The 23,788-nt window shown below is 44.2% G+C and overlaps 1 protein-coding gene across 1 annotated transcript in view; it reads right to left on the reverse strand.

Moving 5' to 3' along the window:
• Window positions 1-12,060, reverse strand: part of PLEKHO2 (pleckstrin homology domain containing O2) — a 41,079-nt gene extending 29,019 nt beyond the window's left edge. The window contains exon 1 of the mRNA XM_061595452.1: window positions 11,526-12,060. Within this exon, the coding sequence (XP_061451436.1) occupies window positions 11,526-11,534 (9 nt within the window). The 5' untranslated portion in view covers window positions 11,535-12,060. The remainder of the gene's footprint in view (window positions 1-11,525) is intronic.
• Window positions 12,061-23,788: the final 11,728 nt, after the last annotated feature.

Consider the following 23,788-nt stretch of genomic DNA (forward strand, 5'->3'; position numbering starts at 1 on the left):
GAAGAGGAAGGTTGATATTAGAAACTCAACCCTGACACCACAATAAATTATGCAAATGATATCATGTGCAACATTTATTTGCATACCATAAGAGGTGCTCAGTCACCCACCCATGACCATTCTCCATCCGTTCAGGGAGAAAGAAATTGTATTTGAAAATGATCAAAGGGAAGATAAACTTTTTGGGAAACTTTATTTATTGATAGAACTTTTTTGTAATCCCACCCTTCAGCCAAACAAGGCTCCCAGAGCAGCTTATAGATCCCTACACATGAGAGAGAGCCAGTCCCTGCCTTCAGGCTCTCAATCAAAAAAAGAAACAGCACATGAGGAAAAAGGAACAGGAGGGAAGAGGGAAAAAGCAAGCTCAAGCAGAAGTTCATGTTACCATTCTTATAATGCAGCTATATAGGTTCTGGCTGTTTTGCCCTTGATAAAAAGCAGTCCCTCCCCAGATGTGTACTTTGCCACCCCACCCCCAGATCAAATCCAGAAGCAGAGCAGATAACAATGTCCAGGCCAGGAAGACCAAGCCACATTCACATCATACCTTTATTCCACTATTACTCCACTTCCAACAGTAATGACTTCCCCCAAAGAATTCTGGAAACTGTAATTTGTTAAGGGGTGCTGAAAGTTGTTAGGAGACCCCTATTCCCCTCACAGAGCTACAGTTCCCAGAGTGGTTTAACAGTCAGTCCTTCTTCCCAGTGAGAGGAATAGAGGTCTCCTAACAACTCTCAGCACCCCTTAACAAATTACCCTTCCCAAGATTCTTTGGAGGAAGCCACGCCTGTTTAAAGTGGAATAATACTGGAATAAAAGTATGATGTGAATTTGGCCAAAGCATGTCCCGCCATACAGTTCTTCCCTCAGAACACAACCCCCTCCCCAAGTATTTATTGAGGACATGAGGCAGTACTCAAAATGTGGCAGCATCCCATTTTCAGGCAGACATAACTATGTCTGGCCTAACCATCCCACTTCCTTTCCCCCCTCCCTCTTTGAGCGCTGGCAGGTGGAGATTCATCTGGAAACCCCTACAGTATAATGCAGAAGAAATGTTTTAAAGAGAGCTTCCAGGATCTGAATGTCAGCAGTAACTATTACATTTATCCCAGTCTGCATCAGTACTGGAACTGTTTTTAAACTGTTTTTGTATATGGAATTGTTTAATTGTTTTATAGATGGAACTGTTTTTGTTTCTACACTTTTCTTGTTTTCCTGTTGTGAATTATTTCTTTGTTTTATAATTCAATATTATATTGTAACCCACCCTGGGATCTTTATGGGAAAGGGTGGGTAACTAATCGAAATAAATAAATAAATAAATGAAATCACAGGATCTGAGTCATGAACTGGGAGAGCTCATAGTCTAAGACAAGGATTTAGATCTCCAAATCTTTAGTATGCTCAAGACCCGGAGCCCTCTTCAGACACAGAAGTTTCTACAGACGTGCAACATCGGGGCTCCTCTGCCCGACAGGCTGCATAAGGCCTTTGGATTGGCCAGGCCTGGTATAAATAGTAAGAGTCTGGCTTTCTCTAATCTATACTTGTCAACAGAACAACACTTCCTGTTCTGGCTCTGGCCTAAATTGGAAAAGGCTCTGCTCCTCAGTTCTACACCTGCTTCCATATTCAGTCACTAATAGCCTTGACCTACCTGACACGTATCACAAAAGGCATGCACCTCAAAGAAGAGGTACTTCCTACAGCAGCCTTTCCCAACCAGTGTGCCTCCAGATGTTGTTGGACCACAACTCCCATCTTTCCTGACCATAATAAATAATAATAATAATAAATTTAATTTTTGTGTCGCCTATCTGGCCGAAACCACTCTAGGCGACGTACAACATTAAATCCATTGGCAATGCTGGCTGAGGCTGATGTGGTCCAACAACATCTGGAGGCACACTGGTTGGGAAAGGCTGTCCTAGAGGTTTAGAGGCATCCTACCTATTTTGTCATAACAGTTTCTACTGCTTCTGCCAATATTGCTCGCTCATGAGGACTAGCAGCAAATAAACATGGACACTGGCACCACAGGGGGATGATATCACCCACAAAATTCTACTTCTTGAAGCAATCTGACTGAAAACTTTAATTCCCTGAAAGAAATTACAAGATTCCTCAGCAGTTCAGGGTCTTCTTTGACACATATAACTATAACTTGGCATTTCCTGTTCTCGCTGTTCTATCACATTCATAAACTTTTTTTTTGCCTTAAAAATATTAAGCCTTTTGAAAAGTAAAGAAGCCCATAACTAGCATGGCTACCCAAGCTTCCACCAGTATGTTCTAAGAGAATACACCCTAAACCCTGGCACGCCTTCTTCCAAGCCTGCTATGGACAAGACGTTTTTATTTGCCAGGCCAAATTATGTGTCTCTCTCCTTGTGTGGTGTAGTGGTTAAGGTGTTGGACTACGACCTGGGAGACCAGGGTTCGAATCCCCACATAGCCATGAAGCTCACTGGGTGACCTTGGGCCAGTCATTGCCTCTCAGCCTCATGAAAAACCCTATTCATAGGGTCACCATACATCTGAATCGACTTGAAGGCAGTACATTTACATACTCCTTGAAATGAAAGTCTCACAATATCTGAGAAGTGCCAAATAACTCCAATCAACTTTACAGGCCACATTCTTGGGGGATAGGTATAGGTACAAGCAAGCCTCCTTTCATGAGCCTGATACAAAAAGTGGAACATCTTGCAGAACGGTTTACATGACTTTCAAGCAACACTGCAAAGGCAAAAACAAGATAGCAAAGAGATTGGGGGGAAAGCAGCACACACAGAGGGATGCTGAGATGGATATTCTACATAGGGAACTTTTTGGATGAATGATTGCTAAGGGGTGTTAAGACTAGTCTACTAAAGACTAGTTTTAGTAGTGAAATACACTGCACAAAAAAGGATTCAGCCATTTGACATTGGCAACAGTTTGTCATAGATCCACAAAGTTCCCCAGAACAGTTTTGAAAACCAGTGATCTATGGCAGGGCCAGCGAATGCATAGCCCTCCAGATGCTGTTCAGCTCCAGCTTCCATCATCCCTGATCATTGGTGGCTGGAGTCGATATGAGTTGATGTCCAGCAACATCTGGAGGAGCAAAGGTTCCACAGCTCTGCCATACATCAGTGGTTTTCAACACTGTGTTCTGGGAAACCTTGTAGTTCAACCATCAGTAATACTGGAAGGTGCCTTAGACCAGATCAGACTATGTATCCATCTAGCCCTTTATTGTCTGCTCACGCTAGCAGCAGCTCTCTGGGTTTTAGGCAGAAATCATCTGCTTCCTGACCCTTTTAACTGGAGATGCCCGAGACTAAACCAAAGACCCTCTGCACACAAAACATGTCCTCTGTCACTGACCTAAGTTTCCCCTTCTCCCCACCCAAAGTTGAAAAGCTTGCAATTTGCAACCCATCTTCCCAGGAGAGGGCTGTAAGTGTTCAAGGAAGCAAGCTTAGAGCAGGGTCATGGCAAGACTTAGCACTCTGGCCTTGCACTCCACATGGGCAGTATATCCTAGAACAGGTGTGGGAAACTGTAAGCCCGGGGCCCAAATGCCTTTCCGGGCAATCTCCTGGGGGCCACATACCAGTGGAGAGTGGTGCCATAGGCAAAAGTGGGTGGAGCAATGAATGCAAATTGTACCACTGTACTGCACTGTAGCTTGGTTTCCACACGCACATACACCCCTCTCTCTCCTCCATCCAGGCAAGCAAGAGGCAGGATCAGAGTTCAAGGACACATTCCAGCCAGGCAAAAGCACTCCAGGAGGGTGTGGAGCAAGGCCAGTGGAGGGCTGTGGCTGGGGAAGGGTGTAGCCAGGGAGAGTCTCCAGGGCCAGATGAAGAGGGCTGGAGGGCCTCCTTTGGCCTGAGCCTGAGATTCCCCACCCTTGGGTTAGGTTCTCTTCTTTTTTGTTTGTGCTGGCCATCACCAACTGAAAACTTTCTGAAACAAGCATTTGAGCCTGTTGCTGCTTAATGTCTTGGTTGTGAGTGTGGTTCTTTTTGCTGCTGTTTTCAGTTTTATCATATGTGTTTTAACTGTTGGAACACTGTTGCAGTTATGCTTGCTTTTTATTCTTAAGTCACTCTGAGCAACTCCTTTGTGGAGTGGGAAAGCAGGGTATAATAAATGTTTTAAATAAATTAAATAAATCTGAATAGAAATGCAACTAACAACAACACCCCAAATTCCTAATAATAATAGTTTTAAATCCCAAATTCCTTCTTTATGGAAACCGTTGCAATTCCTGATTGTATGCCATTCCTGACTTTAATTAGGTTTGTGCTGAAAAGGTTCACACTTTAGATTTCTTATACTCAGACCTTTTGGAGGGAGGATGTGAGGAGTTCTTAAATCAGATTAAATGTATTTGTTTTAAACTCCTCTTCCTAAGATACCAGGAAGTCTTGCTAATTGTTACCACTTCCTGTAACCTTCAGCTCTTGCACAAATATAGATATGTCAGGATTTCTGATCAAGCCCCCTCTGATGCAATTCTTAGAAACTCGACAGGGTCTAACTATTATTTATTTGTTGCCTTTATATCTCACCTCATTCAAGGAGCTCAAGGTGGCTTACAAGTTTCTCCCCTCTCCATTTTATCCTCACAACAACCCTGCAAAAGCTAGAAAAAAGATTTAGGCTGGAATCCTATGCACATTTATCTGGAGTAAGTTCCACTGAACTCGGCGTTTCTGAGATATGTACAGAATTGCACTTAACAAATACAAGCTCTGCAAATGACAGCCCTGTGTTTCTCTGGATGTTTGACCCTGATGATCACACCACTGACATATGTTTAATGTTGTTTTTAATTTAAAGAGTGTCCAGACAATGCATTAACAAAAACCTACTCCAGTTGCTGGAATGAGCATGCCCTGTTTACGCCAGTTCATCTCTTGGTAGTGGTCCACAGCTAGTGTGGTCCAGCAAAAGCAGTGGTGGACTTGGAAGTCATACAACTGCTTTGAAATCGGTGTTCTGTGCTCTGACATGGATTCAGAGGCTGCCCGCTGGCAAGTCACCGGGTATGTGGTCGACACAGAAGGTTAACTCAGCTCTTTTCTGTGCAGCGTTGCCTACAGCCCATTTATATCTCTTTATATGTTCTTCCTAGTCTCCTCCTATACTAAAGCCAAACTGGGTTCAAGCATTAGACAGAATAAAGTGATGAAATTTTAGACTGCTTCAACTTGAGAGAATCGTATTTTTAAATATGGGAGAATCATATTTTTGGATGCTTGAACACATGCACACACAAATTCAAACTAGCATATCCAGGAGAAGGACTTGCTAAACTTTGGTTCTTAGAATGCTGGAATATTACACAGAGGGAGTTTTTTTTAAAAAAAGTGTGTGTGAAGAATCCACACATACACAACCTAAAAAAAGACAGAACAGAACCATTTTGGCCTCCCATCATATACAATTCTTGTTCTAGTCCAATTAGAAATTCCAATTGTGGGCTTAGCCAGGAGCTGACAGATTTTGGCTGTCCTTAATAGACTGCTACCCCATCCTCAACGGGGGAAGTGAAAGGATTTTGTCTCTGAGGTCCAACTGGGCTTCACTCAGAGGTGCTTGGTGTATCGACAAAGTGCAGCATAAACTCAGAGACAATCAGGGCATATCGCACCATACATTTAAGGCACTCTCATACCACTTTAACAGTCATGGTTTCCCCCCAAATTCTGGGAACTGTGGTTTGTTAAGGGTGCTGAGAGCTCTTAGGAGACCCCTAGTCCCTCCACAGAGCCACAATTCCCAGGGTGGTTTATCAATCAAACCCCTTCCCAAGGATCTTTGGGAATTATAGCTCTGTGAGGGGAGTAAGGGTCCCCTAACAGCTCTTAGTTTCCTTAACAAACCACAGTTCCCAGGATTCTTTGGGAGAAACCATACTGTTTAAAGTGGTATGAGACTGCTTTAAATGTGTAGTACAAATGGGGCCTCAGGAAGAGAGGTGAGGCATAGCTCATGTTGTTTTGAAGACTCTCAGAGAAGACTGCAACACTGACAAGTTCCAGCTCTCCCACAAGCAACCTTGTGGACAGCCATATGTGTGGCCAACAATTTCCTTTTGAATTCCATCCTAGATAGTTGCTCTCAAACCCTTAAAAAAAGATTTATTGCGATTAATTTGTCATAACGCCCTTGCAAAAAAATGGCATGAGATTGTAAATAAGCATCATACCTCAAATCATGGAGAATTAAGCCCTACCCTAGCAAAGTTGAAATGCATAATATCATAAAAATAACAACACTTGATACATGAGACTGTTTGAAGTGGCAAACTGGACAAGGAGCAAAGGGAAAGAAGAAGGTACATATGTTAAAAAAGGACATGAGGAGGTATAGTGATGGCAACAGTGGAGGCTGGTGGCTCCTATGTCACTGGGGCAATGAATCTGCTCCAGGTTTTAGTCCGAACTTTCAAGGAGCCGACGAAGGTGCTTTCAGCCTAAAACCTGGAGCAGATTTAATGCCCCACTGACATCGGAATCACCAGCACCCACTGGATGGAAACCACCTTAGACAACTTTAAAAATGAACTAAACCTATCGTCCATTAATTAGCATTATTGGTGGATACTAGCCCCATAATAGGTCAATGTAACCTTCCAGTTCAGATGCAATATACCAGTCAATACCAGATGCTGGACTAGACAGTCTGATCCAGAAAGGCAGTTCTTATATTCCAGGTTTGGGGAACTTGCAGCCCTCCAGATATTGCTGGACCACAACTCCTATTACTCTTGAACACCGGTTGTCCTTGTGGGGACGATGGGAACTAGAGCCGAACAACATCTGGAGCGACACTCCTTAAATTGTGAAGAACATGACAAGTGCAACCCACAGATGACACCTATGATTGCCTTATCCTGTGTTAATTAATCCAGAAAAAAATACCCCATCACTCTTCAATTCCATACTCACAACCATCGCTAGGATAAATTAAAACTCATATGTCTCCCATAACTGAAATGGGAGACAAGAAAACTCCATCCTCAGCACCAGGGGTAAGCAAATCTGTCAATTCTGGTTTCTCTCAGTTTCTCATTGTTCCACACTTCAATCCAGTTCTCCACATTCCCACACCAGGGTGCAATTAATAAAAAGTCCTCATGAAAATTCATCAGCATTTTAGTGTGAATTTCTCCTAATATACAAATTTTGGCATGCAATATTGCCTATTATACACAGTTTTTGCAAGGCAATTTACCCTAAGGAATACATTTTGGTATGCTGTTTTCACGAATATATGCATTTACATGCATACTTTCCCCTAGTATGTGCATTTTTGATCTGTTAAGGGGCTGCAGCTTAATAGCACAGCACATACTTTGAAGAGCCAGACCAAGACATTTTGCTGTCTGAGGTGAAGGACGACACCTCCCCCATCCCATGTATAAAGCCCAACCAGCTGACTCTTAGTTCAGCTCTGGCAATGGGGCAGAGTCTCCTACTGCAGCTGAGGGCAGCAGACTCACTTAGAGGGCACAAGCAAGGCTACATGGCACACACAGCTCTGTCTACTTTCCATCGCTCAGCAGCTGCTGCCCAAGGCAGCTGCAGTACTCTGCCTAATGGTAGGGCCAGCCCTGGTGCTTTGCAAGCAGAACGTTCTCTCTAAGTAGACTGGGAAAGTCTCTGGGAAAGGCACAGGAATCTGGTGAACTGCTGTCAATCAGTGTACACCAGGTATGGAGAATCTCTGGTCCTCCAGATGTTGTTGGACTCCAACTCTCATTAGCCCCAGCCAGCATGGGCAACCACCAGAGATTATGAGAGTTCGAGTCTAGCAACATCTGGAAGGCCACAGGTTCCCCACCCCTGTTGTAGACAATACCAAGCTCAATGGACCAACACTCTGACTCAGTATAAAGCAATTTGCTATGTCTCTGCTGCAAACCGATGCAGGTTTAACAACTGAACTATTGTGGCTTCCTGCAGAAATTCACAACCAATATCAGTGTCTATCTACCTATATTATATTTTTGGAAGCATTCACAGGTAGCATGACGCTTACAGGTGAGGCAGTCAAGGACAAACCATGAGGCCCAAAGAGGTGGCAGCCCCAAGCAGTGAGGCCTGGAGCTCAGCCTCACCAGGTAGGTGGGAGGTCAGCCAGAGGAGGTGAGGTCTGGCACCCCCTGGGGTGGGGGGGGAGAAGAGGGAGAGCAGGGGGAGAAGGAGGAGGGCAATTCTGTTGACCCCTGAGGTGGGGTAGGGAAAGGGGAGGGGAGCTCTGGTGACACCTGAGAGAATGGGGGAGAGCTACGGCAAACCATGGGGGAAGAGGGGCTTTAGTGACCTGGGGAAAGGGGGGTTGGGGACAGTAGATGGGGTTGGTGAGCAATGCGAGCGGGGTGGAGCCCCTAGTTATATATAGTGTTGTACTTGAGCGAGAAATGATTTTTATTATATGAAATTAATGTATTTAATATAATGAAATTAAATGAAGGATTTTTAAAGGGAAAAACTGTTGTGGCTTCCTGCACATATTCCTGGGAATCATCATTTGGTGTGGGTGCTGTTCAAGCTCCTTAGACTGCTTCACAGAACTGCAGTTCCCAATAAGCATTCTGGAGAGGGTAGTAGTATTGAACCCGTTTTTAAAATGTACAGCATAAATGCATATATTCTTAATTCCACATGTTCTAAATTGGAGCCAAGACAATACAACAGGTTCGAAACTGGTTTACATCTGTCGGAGCACAGCCATGTCCTTATAAAGCACTGCAAGCCATTTCCTCTCCTTTCCCCACTTCCTATTTCTCCAGGAAGACGGAACAGCTGAAGGCTCCATGAAATCCACTTTTAAAAAAAATAAAGCCCTTGATATAGCGCAACAGCCCATTAGCTGAGAGAATGCTGCTTATTTGGGGCTAGTACAAAAGTGCGCTGACAGAACTGGTGCAATCAGAGTTTGTTGGCAGAAGCAAGCAGCAGTCCTGCTTGAAAAGGGAAGCATTTCAACATTAAAAAAGGGGGGGTGGAGGGAAAAGAAGCCACAGCTTGGTCTTGACAGATCCCTTTAAACTCTAGGGTGAAGGAAATGGTAGACCCTGGACCTGAGAGGTGACACAAGAATAATGCTAGGAACGGACTACAAGCTGCATCTTTTTTTTTTTTAAGCAGAGTATCCTAACCCTCGTAGGAAAATAGCTTTCTGCTGCAAATTAGTCACATGCAGAATGCACAATGAGTGTCGCTAACAAAGCAGAGCTCTATCTCATCTCTTGAGTTGCTATCTATATCCTATTGCAGTAATATCAGCACCGGAGAAGCAGTCTGTAATATCCAGAATGAGTTCAATTTGCTCCACGTGGCCCTGTGAATTAATTATGTCAAGAGTCTAAACAGCTGTTGCCCTGGTGATCTGTAATGAATTACTTCCAGGTAAGAAAAGCTTGACAAAGTTTGGGGAAGGGCCAGAGTTCACTGGTAGAGCACATGTTTTGCATGCAGAAGGTCCCAGGCTCAATCCCTGCTGGCATCACCAAGACAGGAAAGTCCCCTGTCTGAAACCCTGGCCAGCTGCTGCCAGCTAGCATAAACAATGCTAAGCTAGCTGGCCTAATGGTCTGACTCAGTACATATGTTCCTATGGTGCTTCTTACAATTCCACATACAAAAGCCTGGAAGGCCTCTGCCAGTGTAGACCACAAGTAGCCAACATGGTGCCCGCCAGATGTTGTTGGACTACAACTCCCATCATCCCCGACCATTGATCTTGCTGGATGGGGCTGGTGGGAGTTACAGTCCAACATCTGGAGGGCACCCTGTTGCCTATCCCTGGTGTAGACAATACTGCGCTGGATGGCCTAATGATCTGACTTGGCATGAGGCAGCATCCTATGTTCTGCTGGGTTTGACTACTTATTTCTGCCCACAACTTAGCAACAGCTGTGCGTTGGTGGGCTTAAGGCCAAGGCTCAGTTACTAGGGCCATGCTGGGTCCAGGGAGGAGTCATCAAGATGTGTCCGTTAGTTGCTGTCCAAGACAGAGGGACTGAGGAAGCTGCCTTACCCTGAGTCAGCTCAGTATCGATCCATCTAGCTCAGTGTTGCCAATGCTGACTGGCACCAACTCTCCAGGGTTTCAGATTGGGAACATTTCTATCCCTACCTGGGACCTTCTGCATGCAAAGCAGATACTCTACCTCTGAGTTACAGTTCTTAAGGCCACTGCTATCGGGCTGCCCCAGTGGATTGCATACCAAGGTGAACAGTTGGTCACACCAAGATCTGAAGAGGCTGAAGATGCCTGAGCTAGCCCAGTCTGCTACAGGAAATATTTCAGTGCCTTGCTTCTGGCTGGCCATGGCAACCAATATACCCTCCCCCACATACACACACAGGTGTCTTGAGCAAAAAGCCCTCTCCGCCATCATTTCCTATAGCAATGCACATCCAGTTCAATTTATTGGCAACTGCTGCCCAAGTCCATCAACAGTGTTGCCAACTTCTTACAGTATTTATTTTATTTTAAAATTGGCCTCACTCCAGTGCCTTTAACAGCAGCCTGGTGCTCAGAAATTAAGTCAGCAAAGAAGTCCTACACCCATCTCTAATGATCTCTCCAGATTTAATGCCTACATGAGGAAAAGGTTTACTCCTAACACTGGTTCATGCTAAGCTGCTATGAAAGGCACAGGAGCAAGGCTAGAGTAGAGAACTTGGCAACTTCAGTCACCTCGCAAAGAAACTTGCTGTGTTCCCCAAAGAGACCTCTTGAAACAGCATCCAGATCCATCAACAAAACAAGCTATGTTTTTCTCCTGGTTGCTTTCCCAGGCCAAAGACCATCCCATGCCAATAGGAAAACAAACCTTAAAAAGACTTCTCTCCAGGCCCTTTTGAGAGCTCTCTGTTTAATTTCAGCAGCAAAATTGGCAAGAAAGGGGGGGGGGAGTTCCAGTTCCACCACCCCCATCACATCTACCATTTTTGCCCTCCATCAACTCCCCCCCCAACACTTTTAAAACTTTCCTCCTCGGATGTAAATCTTACAAGTTCAGTTAGTTCGTAAAAACAAGATCTGGATGAGAATGTGCAAGAGGGGAGTTTTCATGGGATGCTCTTTACCCTGGCCCTTTGATACCTCATATTTTAGGACCCAAAATATGGGTTCTCTGATTTTAACTAATTTTAATATTGTATTTTTGAATTGTAACCTGCCCTGGGAACTCATGGTGAAAGGGGAGTAAAATTATTATTATTATTATTACCACTACTATTATTATTACTATTATTATTATATAATAACAGGAGTGGGGGAACACACACACAACTTTCTTTTGTGATTGCAAGAGAGGGGAGGAAGCAAACAGTGAATCCAGAGGACTAGAAACTCAACTTTATAAACAATCCGGGAAAAGGGTTCATTCCTTTCCTACGGCTCCCCAAGTCTCCCCCAAAAGCATGCACGCAAAGCCTTTTTAAGCAGCCTTCTCATGCCAACCCATTGCAGTTTATACAATGTTTATTACTTACATCTTCCATGGTGGAGGGGGAGGCGAGAGAGGAAGACAGCGGGCGACGCGTGTTCTCCCTTGCAATAATAATAATAATAATAATCTGGATTTCTCTCCCCGAGCCACACACACAGGCAACTGCTCCGCTTCTTCACTCGGGGACGGCTTTTCAATGACTTTTCAAGAGCCTCGGAGCTGCTCTTCCATCGCTCGCCGGGGCTCTCTGAGTTCCGGAGCCTGCAGCCGGCGGATCATCAAACATGCCGGGGTCCGGACGCTGGAAAAAGCGAGACGGGAGTTCAACAACTTTCTAGGCTGGCAAAGACCAAAAAATAAAGTCCAGGGTTCGGAAGTGCAGTTGCAAGAAATCGGCCCGCCGCTACTGCTGGGGCTGTACTGCAGCTTCTCTGTTCCTCGGTTTGCTTTGAAATAACTTTGCAGAAAGAAGACTCAGCAGCAGCAAAAAATATTGGTTTCCGGTAGTAGCCTGAGCTCTTAGGGAAGGAGAGGAGGAGGACCCAGCAGCAGCAGCAGAAGCTGCTGAGAACGGGAAACTGCCCCCCCCATACAGCAACCCTGGATCCAAATCCGGCTTGCAATGCAGGCTATCACATCATACCGGCCTCTACTCGGGAGTAAGTCCCGCCTGAAGGATGGCAACGTTGGGCTCCACTCCAGAAAGAGAAGATTGGGGTGCATCAGGACCCACGCACCCGCTGAGGGGCCCTCCAGATGTTTTGGGCTCAGCTCCCTTCAGCCCCAGCCAGCACGGCCAATGGTTAGGGATGATGAGAGTTGTAATCCAGAACATCTGGAAGGCTGGGGTAGGTTCTTAACAGCCCTCTACGCACATTTACTTTCTTTTAGTTTATTTATTCATCCCTTTTCACCAACAAAAAGAGTTTGGAAGTGGCCTAGAATGAAGGTTAAACTGCAACACGGGCATTAAAAAAACAAACCCTCCATAAATACCAAATACATCAATAAATAACACATCCATCAGTCTGCTTGGAATGTATATAAGGGGACCACTTTACTCCAGAGTAAACATTCACTAATAGGCAAAAAACGCTTGTGGTTTAAGAACGAACCTATAGCCAACAGATACTTCTATCAAACTTTAAAAAGCAGGGAAATTGGGCAGCTATAGTGAATGCACCAGGGGAGGAGGAGACCTGACCTCCTCTCTGAAATATTGTACAGCCCTCCAAAATTGTCAAAATGCAAACACAATTTGGGTTGGTGGTTCACAGTCCAACCCGCTTCCTTTGTAGGTTGGAAGAATTTGGTAACGTGCCTCTGAGCATATGGTGAGTGGTGGCAACAACTGCAATCACCCCAAATAGCAGAAACAAGATATGTGCTGTGCTGATCTTATTTTAGCAGGGAGGAAGCAACAATATTAAGACAGTTGATATAGTTCAGATAGTCACTTTAAATATGTTTGATTTACTTTGCAATTTTAATGAAGTTTCTGATAGCAATTTTCTTTTGCTTCTGTTTCTGTGAATATGTGAAGTACAGCAACACAAAATTTACCCTAAAAAACCCTCAAAAAACAATTATAGAATAATGGCACTGACTGTTCTGCAGAACAGTGTCCAGTGGACATGTGGAGTGTCTCAGTTTGCACAAGATAAAACAGTGGGAGGTGAGATATATTGTAGCAAATTTCGAGGTATGCTGTATGTTTTTAATTGACCATGCCCATCTTTCCTTAAGTGGGGTGATTTAAGCATAACAAGGTGAACACATGTATCTTGGGCAGGCCAAGTTTGTTTTTTCCAACAGCTAGAGTCATTGCTGAAGTAGCAACATATTGTAATTAGTCTAATTTTACAACAAACTGAAGTTTCAGATTCAACTGTTAATGCATCCAAAATAGTAATAGGATATAACCTCCAGTTTGAAACACCCCAAAATCTTTATTTCTTTTAAGGAGGGGTGTCTGTGCTCCCACACAACCTCAAACTGACTCATTACTGTTTTGTCCTCAGGTATCTGCCCCTAAAAAGGACAAACTCAAAAAGAAACTGAGAGATCTGATCAAGGATCTGTCTAGGCCAGTATCCTGTTTCCAACAATGGACAGCCAAATGCCTCTGGGGAGCCCACAAGGAGGGCATGTAGGTCACAACCTTCCCCATTGTTTGTTCCCAGCATTGGTAAGCAGTGGGGACTGGTGGCTCCACGCCAGTGGGGCAGTGGAATCCCCACCAGGTTTTAAGTGTGAGATTTCAAGTTCCTTGGAATTTCAGATTAAAATCTAGAGGAGATTCCACTGCCCCACTGACATAGAGCCACCAGCCGCCCCTGCATTTTTTTAAATAAACTTTTATTTATGCAATAAGATAAAACAAAAAATACAACTAATCAAAATGAAAATCTTTTCCCCTCCCACCATACCCAGAACCACTATTTGTAATGATGAAGCACCTCATTACTCAGTACTACAAGATTACACAGGTAAATATAGAAGTACAGGTAAATGTAATTCAATTTAAATAACCAATGAAAATGAAATGGACTGCTTTCAAGTCAATTCTGACTTATGGCAACTCTGTGAATAGGGTTTTCATGGTAAGTGGTATTCAGAGGTGGTTTACCATTGCCTTCCTCTGAGGCTGAGAGGCAGTGACTGGCCCAAGGTCACTCAGTAAGTTTCATGTCTGTGTGGGGATTCGAACCCTGATTTTATTTATTTATTTATTTATTTATTATTTATTAGATTTTTATACCGCCCGACTAGCATAGCTCTCTGGGCGGTGTACAACAAAGTGCAAAGATATACAAAAATTCCATAGTAAAATACAACAACAATGTAAAAGAATAAGAAAACTAAAAGCAATTACAACACATATTAAAACTAAATTAAGTTAGATTAAAATGCCTTAGAAAAGAGGAAGGTTTTGACTTGGCGCCGGAAAGACAGTAACGTCGGCGCCAAGCACACCTCATCAGGGAGACTATTCCAGAGTTCGGGGGCCACCACTGAGAAGGCCCTAGTTCTGGTTATCACCCTCCGAGCTTCTCTATGAGTCGGAACTTGGAGGAGGGCCTTCGATGTAGAACGTAGTGTACGGGCAGGTTCATATCGGGAGAGGCGTTCCAGCAGGTATTGTGGTCCCGCGCCGTATAAGGTCATAGTCCAGCACCTTAACCACTACACCACACGGGCTCAATATAAAGCTATAAAGCCTGAGTAACATAAGAAATGTGTGTTCCAAGTTAATTGCTCATATAGTTTTTGCTGTTGAAGGATGTTGATTATATAAAGCCTGTTGCGAAGTGTAATCTATAAACCTCCACCATATGGGCATAAACGATTCTGGTTTTGTATTGCCTCGTAGAAACTGGAGATATTGCATGATTTTGTCCAAGACTGCAACTGTCCAGATGTTTTTATACCAGACCTGTATGTCCAGCTCATCCAAATGTTTCCAGTGTTGCAGTACCGATATTCTTGCTGCCAATAACAATTTGGAAACAAGATTTTTAGATTTCAATGTACTGTTTTCACCTTTGAATAAAGACAGCTGCCACTGCATTTAAGGCAGGGCTGAATAAACTTTTTTAAGCTCAATGGCTTTCTGGGCAACCTTCCAAGGGCCACATGCCAGTGGTGGGCAGGGCCAGTAGCAAAAGTGGGCAAGGCAATTAATTTACCTTTGTATAGTAGGCTAGTTTCTACACACACACACACACCCCTCTGTATCCTCCATCCAGGCAAGCAAGAGTACAAGGACAAATTCCTACCAGGCAAAGACACTTGAGATGCAAAGAGATGTGGCCTGGGCAGTGTTCTGAGGGCCAGATAGAGAGGCCTGGAGGGCCACATTTGGCCTCCAGGCTTGAGGTTTCCCATTCCCCATTTAAGGAAGCAGAAGATCTTCAGACTTTGAAGGAACAAAGGTGGCAGGCAGGATGTACTGGGATATGAGATAGGTGCCACCACCATAAAAAGCCCTGCTCCTCATTCCTTACTTTTTTTTAAACAAAACTTATATAACATTTGATTGTAAAAAAAAAAAATCTCTAAGCAATTTACAAATAACATTAAAATTATTGATAAAACACTTATAAACAAGTAATTAAAGATATTTTTTAAAACAGCAACCAACTAAAAAGATTAAAACACATCAAAACCTACCGTCTGAATAGGCAGACAAAAAGTTTTAAGCAGGCGCTGGAAAGACTGCAGTGAAGGTTGCCTGCCTGATGTCAATAGGCAGGACATTCCTGACACACTAAAAGAATGATTTCTCACAAGTCCAGAACAAGTATTATGCGACACCGATCTGCAGGCACTGTTACAGGTGCTTGAGTGGACACATATGGGGTAAGGTGGTCCCACAGATAAACTGATCCCAAGCTGTGAAGGGCTTTATATAACCATAGTAGCACCTTGAACTTGCCTAGTAACAAATCGGCAACCAGTGCAGATCCCTGAGCAGAGGTGTTATACAGTAGGGCCCCGCTTTACGGCACTTTCCTTTACAGCAATTCACTAATATAGCGGTCTCAATTAGACTAAAGGCCCACTCATACGAAGCTTGTTCTGCTTTTACGGCGCTTTTCGGGCATCATGCGCCATTCTATTCAATGAGTTCTGCTTTACAGCGGTTTTCGCTTTACAGCGGGGGTCTGGAACATAACCCACCGTATGAGTGGGGCCCTACTGTATACTGACAGCAATCTGACTGCAGCATTCTGCACTACCTGCAGTTTCTGAGTCAAGTGCAAGGGAAGCCCCATGTAGAGTGCATTGCAGCAGTCCACTCTAGAAGTCTCATGCATAACCAGCCTTACTCTCGAAAGCCAGAGTGGTCAGAACACCCAGAGGAGACTCTTCCTCTAATGACCTTAGAAGACGGATAGGAGTTGTGGTCCAAAACGTCTGGAGAGCACCAGGTTGGGGAAGGCTGCGGTAAAGCAATCGCTGCTTGCAGGTTTCTCCTCAATATTTCTGTCCTGCTATGAAAATCAACAAATTCTGTTTGAGCATACACAATAGTTGCGGGATGGGGGAGCGGGGAAGGGGGAAATGAGTGTGTACACACTGCAATCAGCCTTGACTCTCTCATACCAGTTCCATATCTCTCAGGAAAAATATTATATTGTTTCCCTTTGGCTGTAATGGGACAAACACCCACTCTCGGATCTCTTTAAAAATGTAACGCCCTTGCTTTAAAACAGCACAGCTGGAGGAAATAATGGATGAGTAACTATAACGACTGGGTGTTGGCTGATATAACTGTCTTTTCTGGAAAATAGGGATCAGTTCTTTAAAAAAAACCTGAGAATTTATTTAGACAGCACATACATGTGTGACGATAGAGGTTTAACACACACAGGTTGTTTGCAACTTTCTTTTATCTTGTGTGAGGAAGCTGACAAGCTGTACTGAAGGTCACAGCCTGTTCCAAGCAATTTATCCCATCCAGGTCAAGTAACTCAAGAGAACGATGTGGTGATTGTAAGGAGAGTTCTCCTGGACCAGATATTATAATATTAGTTTTGTAACGTATTTGTTATCTCTAGCTTTTGGAAACTAGGTTATGTTTAGACTGATTTGAGCCTGTTTTGTGATATTATTTATTTATACTGTTGATGTTGTTATTGTTGTTATGTTCTGATTTTTTAAATTAAATTGTAATTCTTGTTATGGAAGCTGCTTTGAGGTCACCTGGTGATGAAAAGTGGTGTACAAATATACAAATAGAATAAATAATAAGTAATACAATTTATTCAAATAAATTTATATAATGAGTTTCCGCCGGGCTGTGAAGACCTGGCTCTTCAGGCAGGCCTTTGGGGTGGGCTAGATTTTAACATCATTGCTTTTAGATTTTAATGGTATTGTATTGATGAGTCATTTTGTGCTATTTTGCTTATTTTGTACATCGCCCAGAGTGACTGGTTAGCCAGCCAGATGGGCGACTGAGAAATCCAATAAATAAATTCTTATTACTGCTACTACTATTTTTTGTATTGCTTCCCACGAGACATCCCAAAGTGATTAATTAATAACATATATAAATAACTTATATATAAAACAGTTAAAACAACTACATATATAAAAACAATTTAAACAATTTATAAGAACAACCACATACAGTAGGGCCCCGCTCACACAGCGGGTTACGTTCCGGACCCCCGCTGTAAAGGGAAAGCCGCTGTAAAGCGGATCCCATTGACTTACACTGACCCAAAATGGCGCCCAGCGGCAAAAAACTGCCGTAAAAGCGGAACAAGAGCTGTAAAGCGGGGCCTTGCTACAATTCACAACTGCTCTATTTGCGGAACGCTGTAAAGCGAAGCGCTGTAAAGCGGGGCCCTACTGTACACATAAAATCAATGCAAATCCAAGATGGAAACCAAGTGGGATAAAGCATTTAGAAGGCTTGTTGAAAAGGGAACATCTTTAGCAGGCGGCAAAAAGACAATAGAGAAAGCGCCTGCTTGGTATGCAGTGGGAGGGAGTTCCAAAGGGTAGTGCCGCTACGCTAAAGGCCCAACTCCAACATTGTGTGGAATGGACCTCCTGACAGGCTTGTATCTGCAGGATGCCCTCTCCTGCAGAACACAGTTATTGGTTGGGTAGGTATGGGATGAAGTGACCTTTTAGGTATCCTGGTCCCAAGCTGTATAGGGCTTTGTACACCAATACTAGCACCTTGAACCTAGCCTAGTAGCTAATTGGTAGCTAGTGTAGTTTTTTCAGCAGTAGCATAATTGGATGGTGATATTCTACCCCAGTGAGCAGTCAAGCCATCACATTTTGCACTAGCTGCAGCTTCTGGGTTATCGTCAAAGGCAGCCCCACATAGAGGGCACTGCAGTAATGCAATCTGCATGCTGGTTCCCCAAGGCCGGCCCTACCATTTAACAGAGTGAGGCAGCTGTCTCAGGCAGCAGATGCTAGGTGGGGCAATGAGTGTGTGTGGCATATACACTTTCCTGAGCTCCCTTAGATGCTAACACACTGGCAGTTGACTCTTACTTCAACACAGGTGATGGAATAGCATGTGCACTTGAGGGGCAAAAAGTCTAGCTTAGGGGGCACACACAGATCTGTTCTCCTACACCTCACTATGGCTGTGTACCCACCATACCTTTAAAGCACATTCAAAGCGGTTTTTACCCACAAAGAATCCTGGGAACTGTAGTTTACACCTCACAGAGAGACAATTCCCTGCATCCTTAATAAATGACCGTTCCCAGGATTCTTTGAGGGGGTGCTTTGGATGTGCTTTAAAGGTATAAGCTAGGCTACTGCTTTCTGTCTCCCAGCATCTGCAGTTTGAGGCAGCAAACTCCAGTTTTCTTAATGGTAGGGCTGGCTCTTTCCTCTGGAAAGCTCTTGAGTAAGGTATGAAGGTGATAGCCTTCTTCTGTAGCTTGGCTTCCCATCTGATGTACTCTGCCATTGAACATGGAGGTTCCATTTCACAAAGCCTAATGAGGTTTTACAGTAAGCTTGGTAAATATTCCAGCTGCCAATAAGGTTGCAAGTTGATCAGCAAACAGGGCCAGGAAAGTCCAGCCCAGGGGAAAAAATCTGCCAAGAATCCACAGAAATTGTGGGCTAAATTAGGTAAGGTGATGCAGGAGGACACCAGCAACCTACAGGTTTTTCAAAACATTAATAATTCGCAGTCAAGGAGAGGTGATGATATGTATTGGGACTGTGTACTTAACCCATGTTCTCCCATGCTATTTTCCTGATTAAAGTCCCTCACACCTCCCAAAAACACCGCTCTTTGTGTTGCAGTGCAAAACAGATACCTGTATGATAACTGTACTGGTTTGTACTGCAAGTTTTATAGCAACTTCAGGAGTGATTTTAATCTGGAACACAGCACAGGGAGAAAGGATAGGTAACCCCCTTTCTGAGTGCCCCCAGTCCTCATCTGAATTCCCCCTCCCAACTTGACATGGCTGAAAATAAGCCTTTAAAAATCCACAGGATATTCTGTTTGTTAATCTTTGGCATCTTATTTAGTTTGGCCCTTGATTTAAAAGTTAAAAGGGACCCCAGCTCTTTGCTGCAAATGAAAACCTCCAGTGCCACAGCAAGGGTGAAAAAAAGGAAGAGATTTGGGTGATATGTGAGTGTATTCTTGTTTGCTTTTTACTTCAGATGAGGCTGTGATGATTAGTCAAAGCAATGGTGACAACAGTTCAGGTTTTTTGGGGGGGGCATTGTTTTTAATCTCATGGGTGCTCTGTCAATGAAAATGGAAATGGACTGCCTTCAAGTCAATCCTGACCTATGGTGACCCTATGAATAGGATTTTCATGGTAAGCGGTAATTAGAGGGGGTTTGCCATTGCCTCCCTCTGAGGCTGAGAGGCAGTGACTGGTCCATGGTCACCCAGCGAGCTTCATGGCAGTGTGGGTGGGGATTCAAACCCTGGTCTCCCAGGCCATAGTCCAACACCTTAACCACTACACCACACTGGCTCTCACTCTGTCCATAGGGATGAACAAATATTTTTTGCTCAGTTTCTCATTTTTTCCCAATCTTAAATTCAGTTTGCCCCATGAATTTGCAATTTTTTAACAATCCACATGACAATCAATACACATTTTCAGGTGCATCTCTCTTAACATATGCCTTTTTGTGCACAATTTTGTCTAATATAATGCATTTGGGTACATTATTTTCACTACAGTGCACATTTTTGTACATGCTTTTTTGTAATAACACACATTTTGGCAGTGGAGGCTAGTCCATTAGGGCAAGTGGGGTCCTGTCCCCCCAGCCTCAGCCAAGCTCCACCTGCCTGCCTTCTTACTCAAAACCAGTCCAGGGGGTCACAGCCCTGGCTGTCAGTTTCCTCCTCCTCAGTCTGTTGCCCCCGTAGAACTCAGCAGGGAGGAGCAGGAGGACAAAACTAGAATGAGGAATTTCTCTTCCTCTCGTTGGCTCTGGGCTCACCTACCGTTTGGGCTCCCCGCCTTCTGCCCTACTGGTCCCAATGGGCATCAACCACCACTGTATTTTGGGTTGGAGAATTGCATCATAACATTCAGGGAAGTGAGAATTTCAACTCGGATTCCACTTTCCATATTAAATTGGGATGTGCGAAGTAGATAGGTTTGCACTAATATATGAACCAAACAAATCTATTCCCCCATCGTTGCCTATTAATAGTGCTGAAGGACAATTCAGCTGCCAGTTGTGATGGATTCTGTATGTAGAAAGTGTGTGTGGGGGGAGGCATTTTTCCTTGTCTGGCTTAGTATAAGGCAGCTTCTTATGTTCCAATGTACAGTCTGTGTCAAACTCTGAAGAATGATGCTAACAACTCACTCTAACTAAAAATTCAACAGATAATCCCACAAAGGCAAGAATAGGGACCAAATAGGAACAGTAAATTACGAAGAGGCTGACCCTGGTAAACATGGGCAACCAGCGTGTAAATGGAAGCAAGCCCAATGAAGGCTGCTTCTGTGTCCAGTCCCATAGCTTTCTGAATTAGTTTTTTTTAAACACTTTTCCTGCCCTTTGGGACTCTTCTGACATCATCCACAAGGCCTTGAAATATCACAGCTGAGTTGCAATGTCGTTGTTATTTCTCCACACTGGATTGATAAAGGAAGTCATGTGAAAAGGGGAGTACGAGCACTTCCCTCTAATGGAAACAGATTTGGCTGAAGGCCATTGCAAACTATAAATGGAAAAAGAAAACATTTCGATGCCACAAATCTGGACCTGGGAGAGTCTCTTGTCAACTCCCTTAGTCTGGGCCTGATCAGAAACTGGTTTGAGGACACATGAGAAAGGCAATGTGGTACAGAGGGACCTGAAAGACCAGGGTTCAGATCCCCATTCTGTCATGAAGTTCACTGGGTGACCCTGGACTAACCACTGTCTCTCAGCCTAATCTACCTCACAGAGATGCAGGGAGAGTGAAATGGAGAGGGAGAGAACCACGTAGGCCGCCTTGAGCTCCTTGGAAGATTAGATTGATGGATGGATGGATGGATGGATGGATGGATAGACTCAGCAACCAGCACCCTCAGGCAGCTGCCTGGGACCCATTTCCCCAGTGGGATTCATTGGCACTGGCATCTGTGTGGAGCACAGTTGAGTCTCTAGACAATAACCTATGCTGAGCTGCCATTTTAAAATTCCCACAATGCCCTGACTTACTCCAAGGCAGGGCTGGGGAACCTCAGGTCTAGTGCTCTAATAAGGCCCTTGAGGCCTCTTTACCTGGCCCTGTCTAGAAGCCACACGCCTCATTGGACTGGCTTTGCACTCCAAACGTTTTGCCCGGCTGGAAAGTCTCCTTGAACTCTGACAGTGCCTCTTCCTTGTCCAGATGGAGGAGAGAAAGGTGTATGTGAGTGTGTGTGGAAATTAGACTACCATACAAAAGTAAAAATTACATTAATTGCTGTGCCTGCCTTTGCCTCTGGCTCCGCCCGCCACTGACATGTGGCCCATGGAAGGTTGCCCAGAATGGAATGTGGCCCTCAGGCTCTTCCTCGAAGGCACTGTACGTAATTCCACACCCAGGCAGTAGAACAAGGTTGAGAACTTTATTAGAGCCAAGGCTTCTTCTGGGGCCTGTCTGGGCCTAGCTACCAGCTACAAACAGAAAACGAAACAAAAAACCTGAAAAGAAAGTGAAACTAAACTAAAGGCACGGCTTTGCCGTTAAGGAGCAATGTCAATATGACTACAACACAGTGTAGTCAGAGAACATCTCCAAATGCCACAAGAAACATATATAACAATGTAAGAGTGGAAAATTAAAATGTGAATGTAACCCTTGATTCATACAGGAGGTTGCTGGCTACAAAGAATGGTGGATTGTTGTAGCCAACAAAGTTTTACTTAGAGTCAGAGCTGACCCATTTAAATTAATGGACCTAAGTTAGTCAAGTCCATTAATTTTCAGTGGGTCTGCTCTGAATGAAATGTAGTTGAATGCAACCCAACGGTAACTAGGCCTCAGGCCTGAGGGGATAAAAAATGAACTCATGTCATGGGGAGCAGAGCCTTCAAAGAGAGATGGTGATCAGGGCAGTTGAGCAAATTGGCTACCACCACAATGAATTTTCCAACTGCGTTCTGGAGAACTCCGTGGTTCCTCAAAAAATTGCCAAGGATTCTTCCTCAATGAGAAGACCAATAATGGCAGACCCACTTTTCTCACGCCCTCCAGCAGCTGCATTTGATGGGGGGCCAAGAAGAAAGTTCCTCCTCCTCCTGATCAAATGCAGCCAGCTCTGAATCTGAGAGGTGTGTCAGTTGGCCCAAATCTCCCAAGGGAAGAGAGATTTGGGCCCGTTGTCATGCCCCCTGGCCAACCAGAAACCTGAAGGTTGAGGTGACTCATCTGGAAACCCAGGGAGGACAAAAAAAACCTGGAGTCTCCTGGAGATATGGCAATGCTAATCCCTACTCTGTTCACATTGTTCATATCATGCATTATGTTATATACCTCCATAATGTGTCACCCGCTTCTTAAAGTTTGAAAACCTGAGATCTACAGCAATAATTCCCAAAGTGAGAGTTTCATTTTACATTAAAAGCTTTCCCCATATCTGCTGACATCTGGCTCTTCAGAGCAGGAGTGTTATTATACTCCCTGTGTTTCTCATCCTCATCTCTATATTGGATACAAGACTGTATTGCTCTTCTAATGTTACATCTCCTGTCCTCCTTCATTGTCACTTCAACCAGCCACGAAGTTGTTCATTCAAGGGCTAAATTAGCTCTCCGTTACACCTTCACAACTCCATGGAGTTCTGGAGATGGCTTTACATCAATAACCTTGCAAAGTGAAGAGATGACCTTTCCTCTCAGCTTTTCGGTAGCTGAAAGCTAAAGATACTTCTTCATTGGTCATGGCTAGTGCTTAAGTGTGCATCGATAGCTTTTGATGGCTGGTGGCTGTTAGCTATCACGCTTATCCCACCTGCTCAGCTCACAACCAAGAGAAAGAGGTTGGCAGTTTGGAGGTAGCTAGGAAAGCAGTTTTGAGTTCTACAGTGGGCTAGCAAGAAAAAACCAACAGAGGGACTGTTTCCAAATGCATGCTGTTTGCTTGAGGGTGAGACAACATTGATACTGCTTTCCAGCAGGAACGGGGAACCTGTAGCCTTCCAGATGTTGTTGGACTACAACTCCCACCATCCCTATTTACCATACTGGCTAAGACTGAATGGGAGCTGGTGTCCAGCAAAATCTGGGGGACTACAGGTTCCCCATCCCTGCTGTAAAGACTTGCATTGTTTAATCTTTATACCGTGGGTGCCTGCT

The sequence above is a fragment of the Rhineura floridana genome, chromosome 14 (genome assembly GCF_030035675.1).
Source record: "Rhineura floridana isolate rRhiFlo1 chromosome 14, rRhiFlo1.hap2, whole genome shotgun sequence".
NCBI lineage: Eukaryota > Metazoa > Chordata > Lepidosauria > Squamata > Rhineuridae > Rhineura > Rhineura floridana.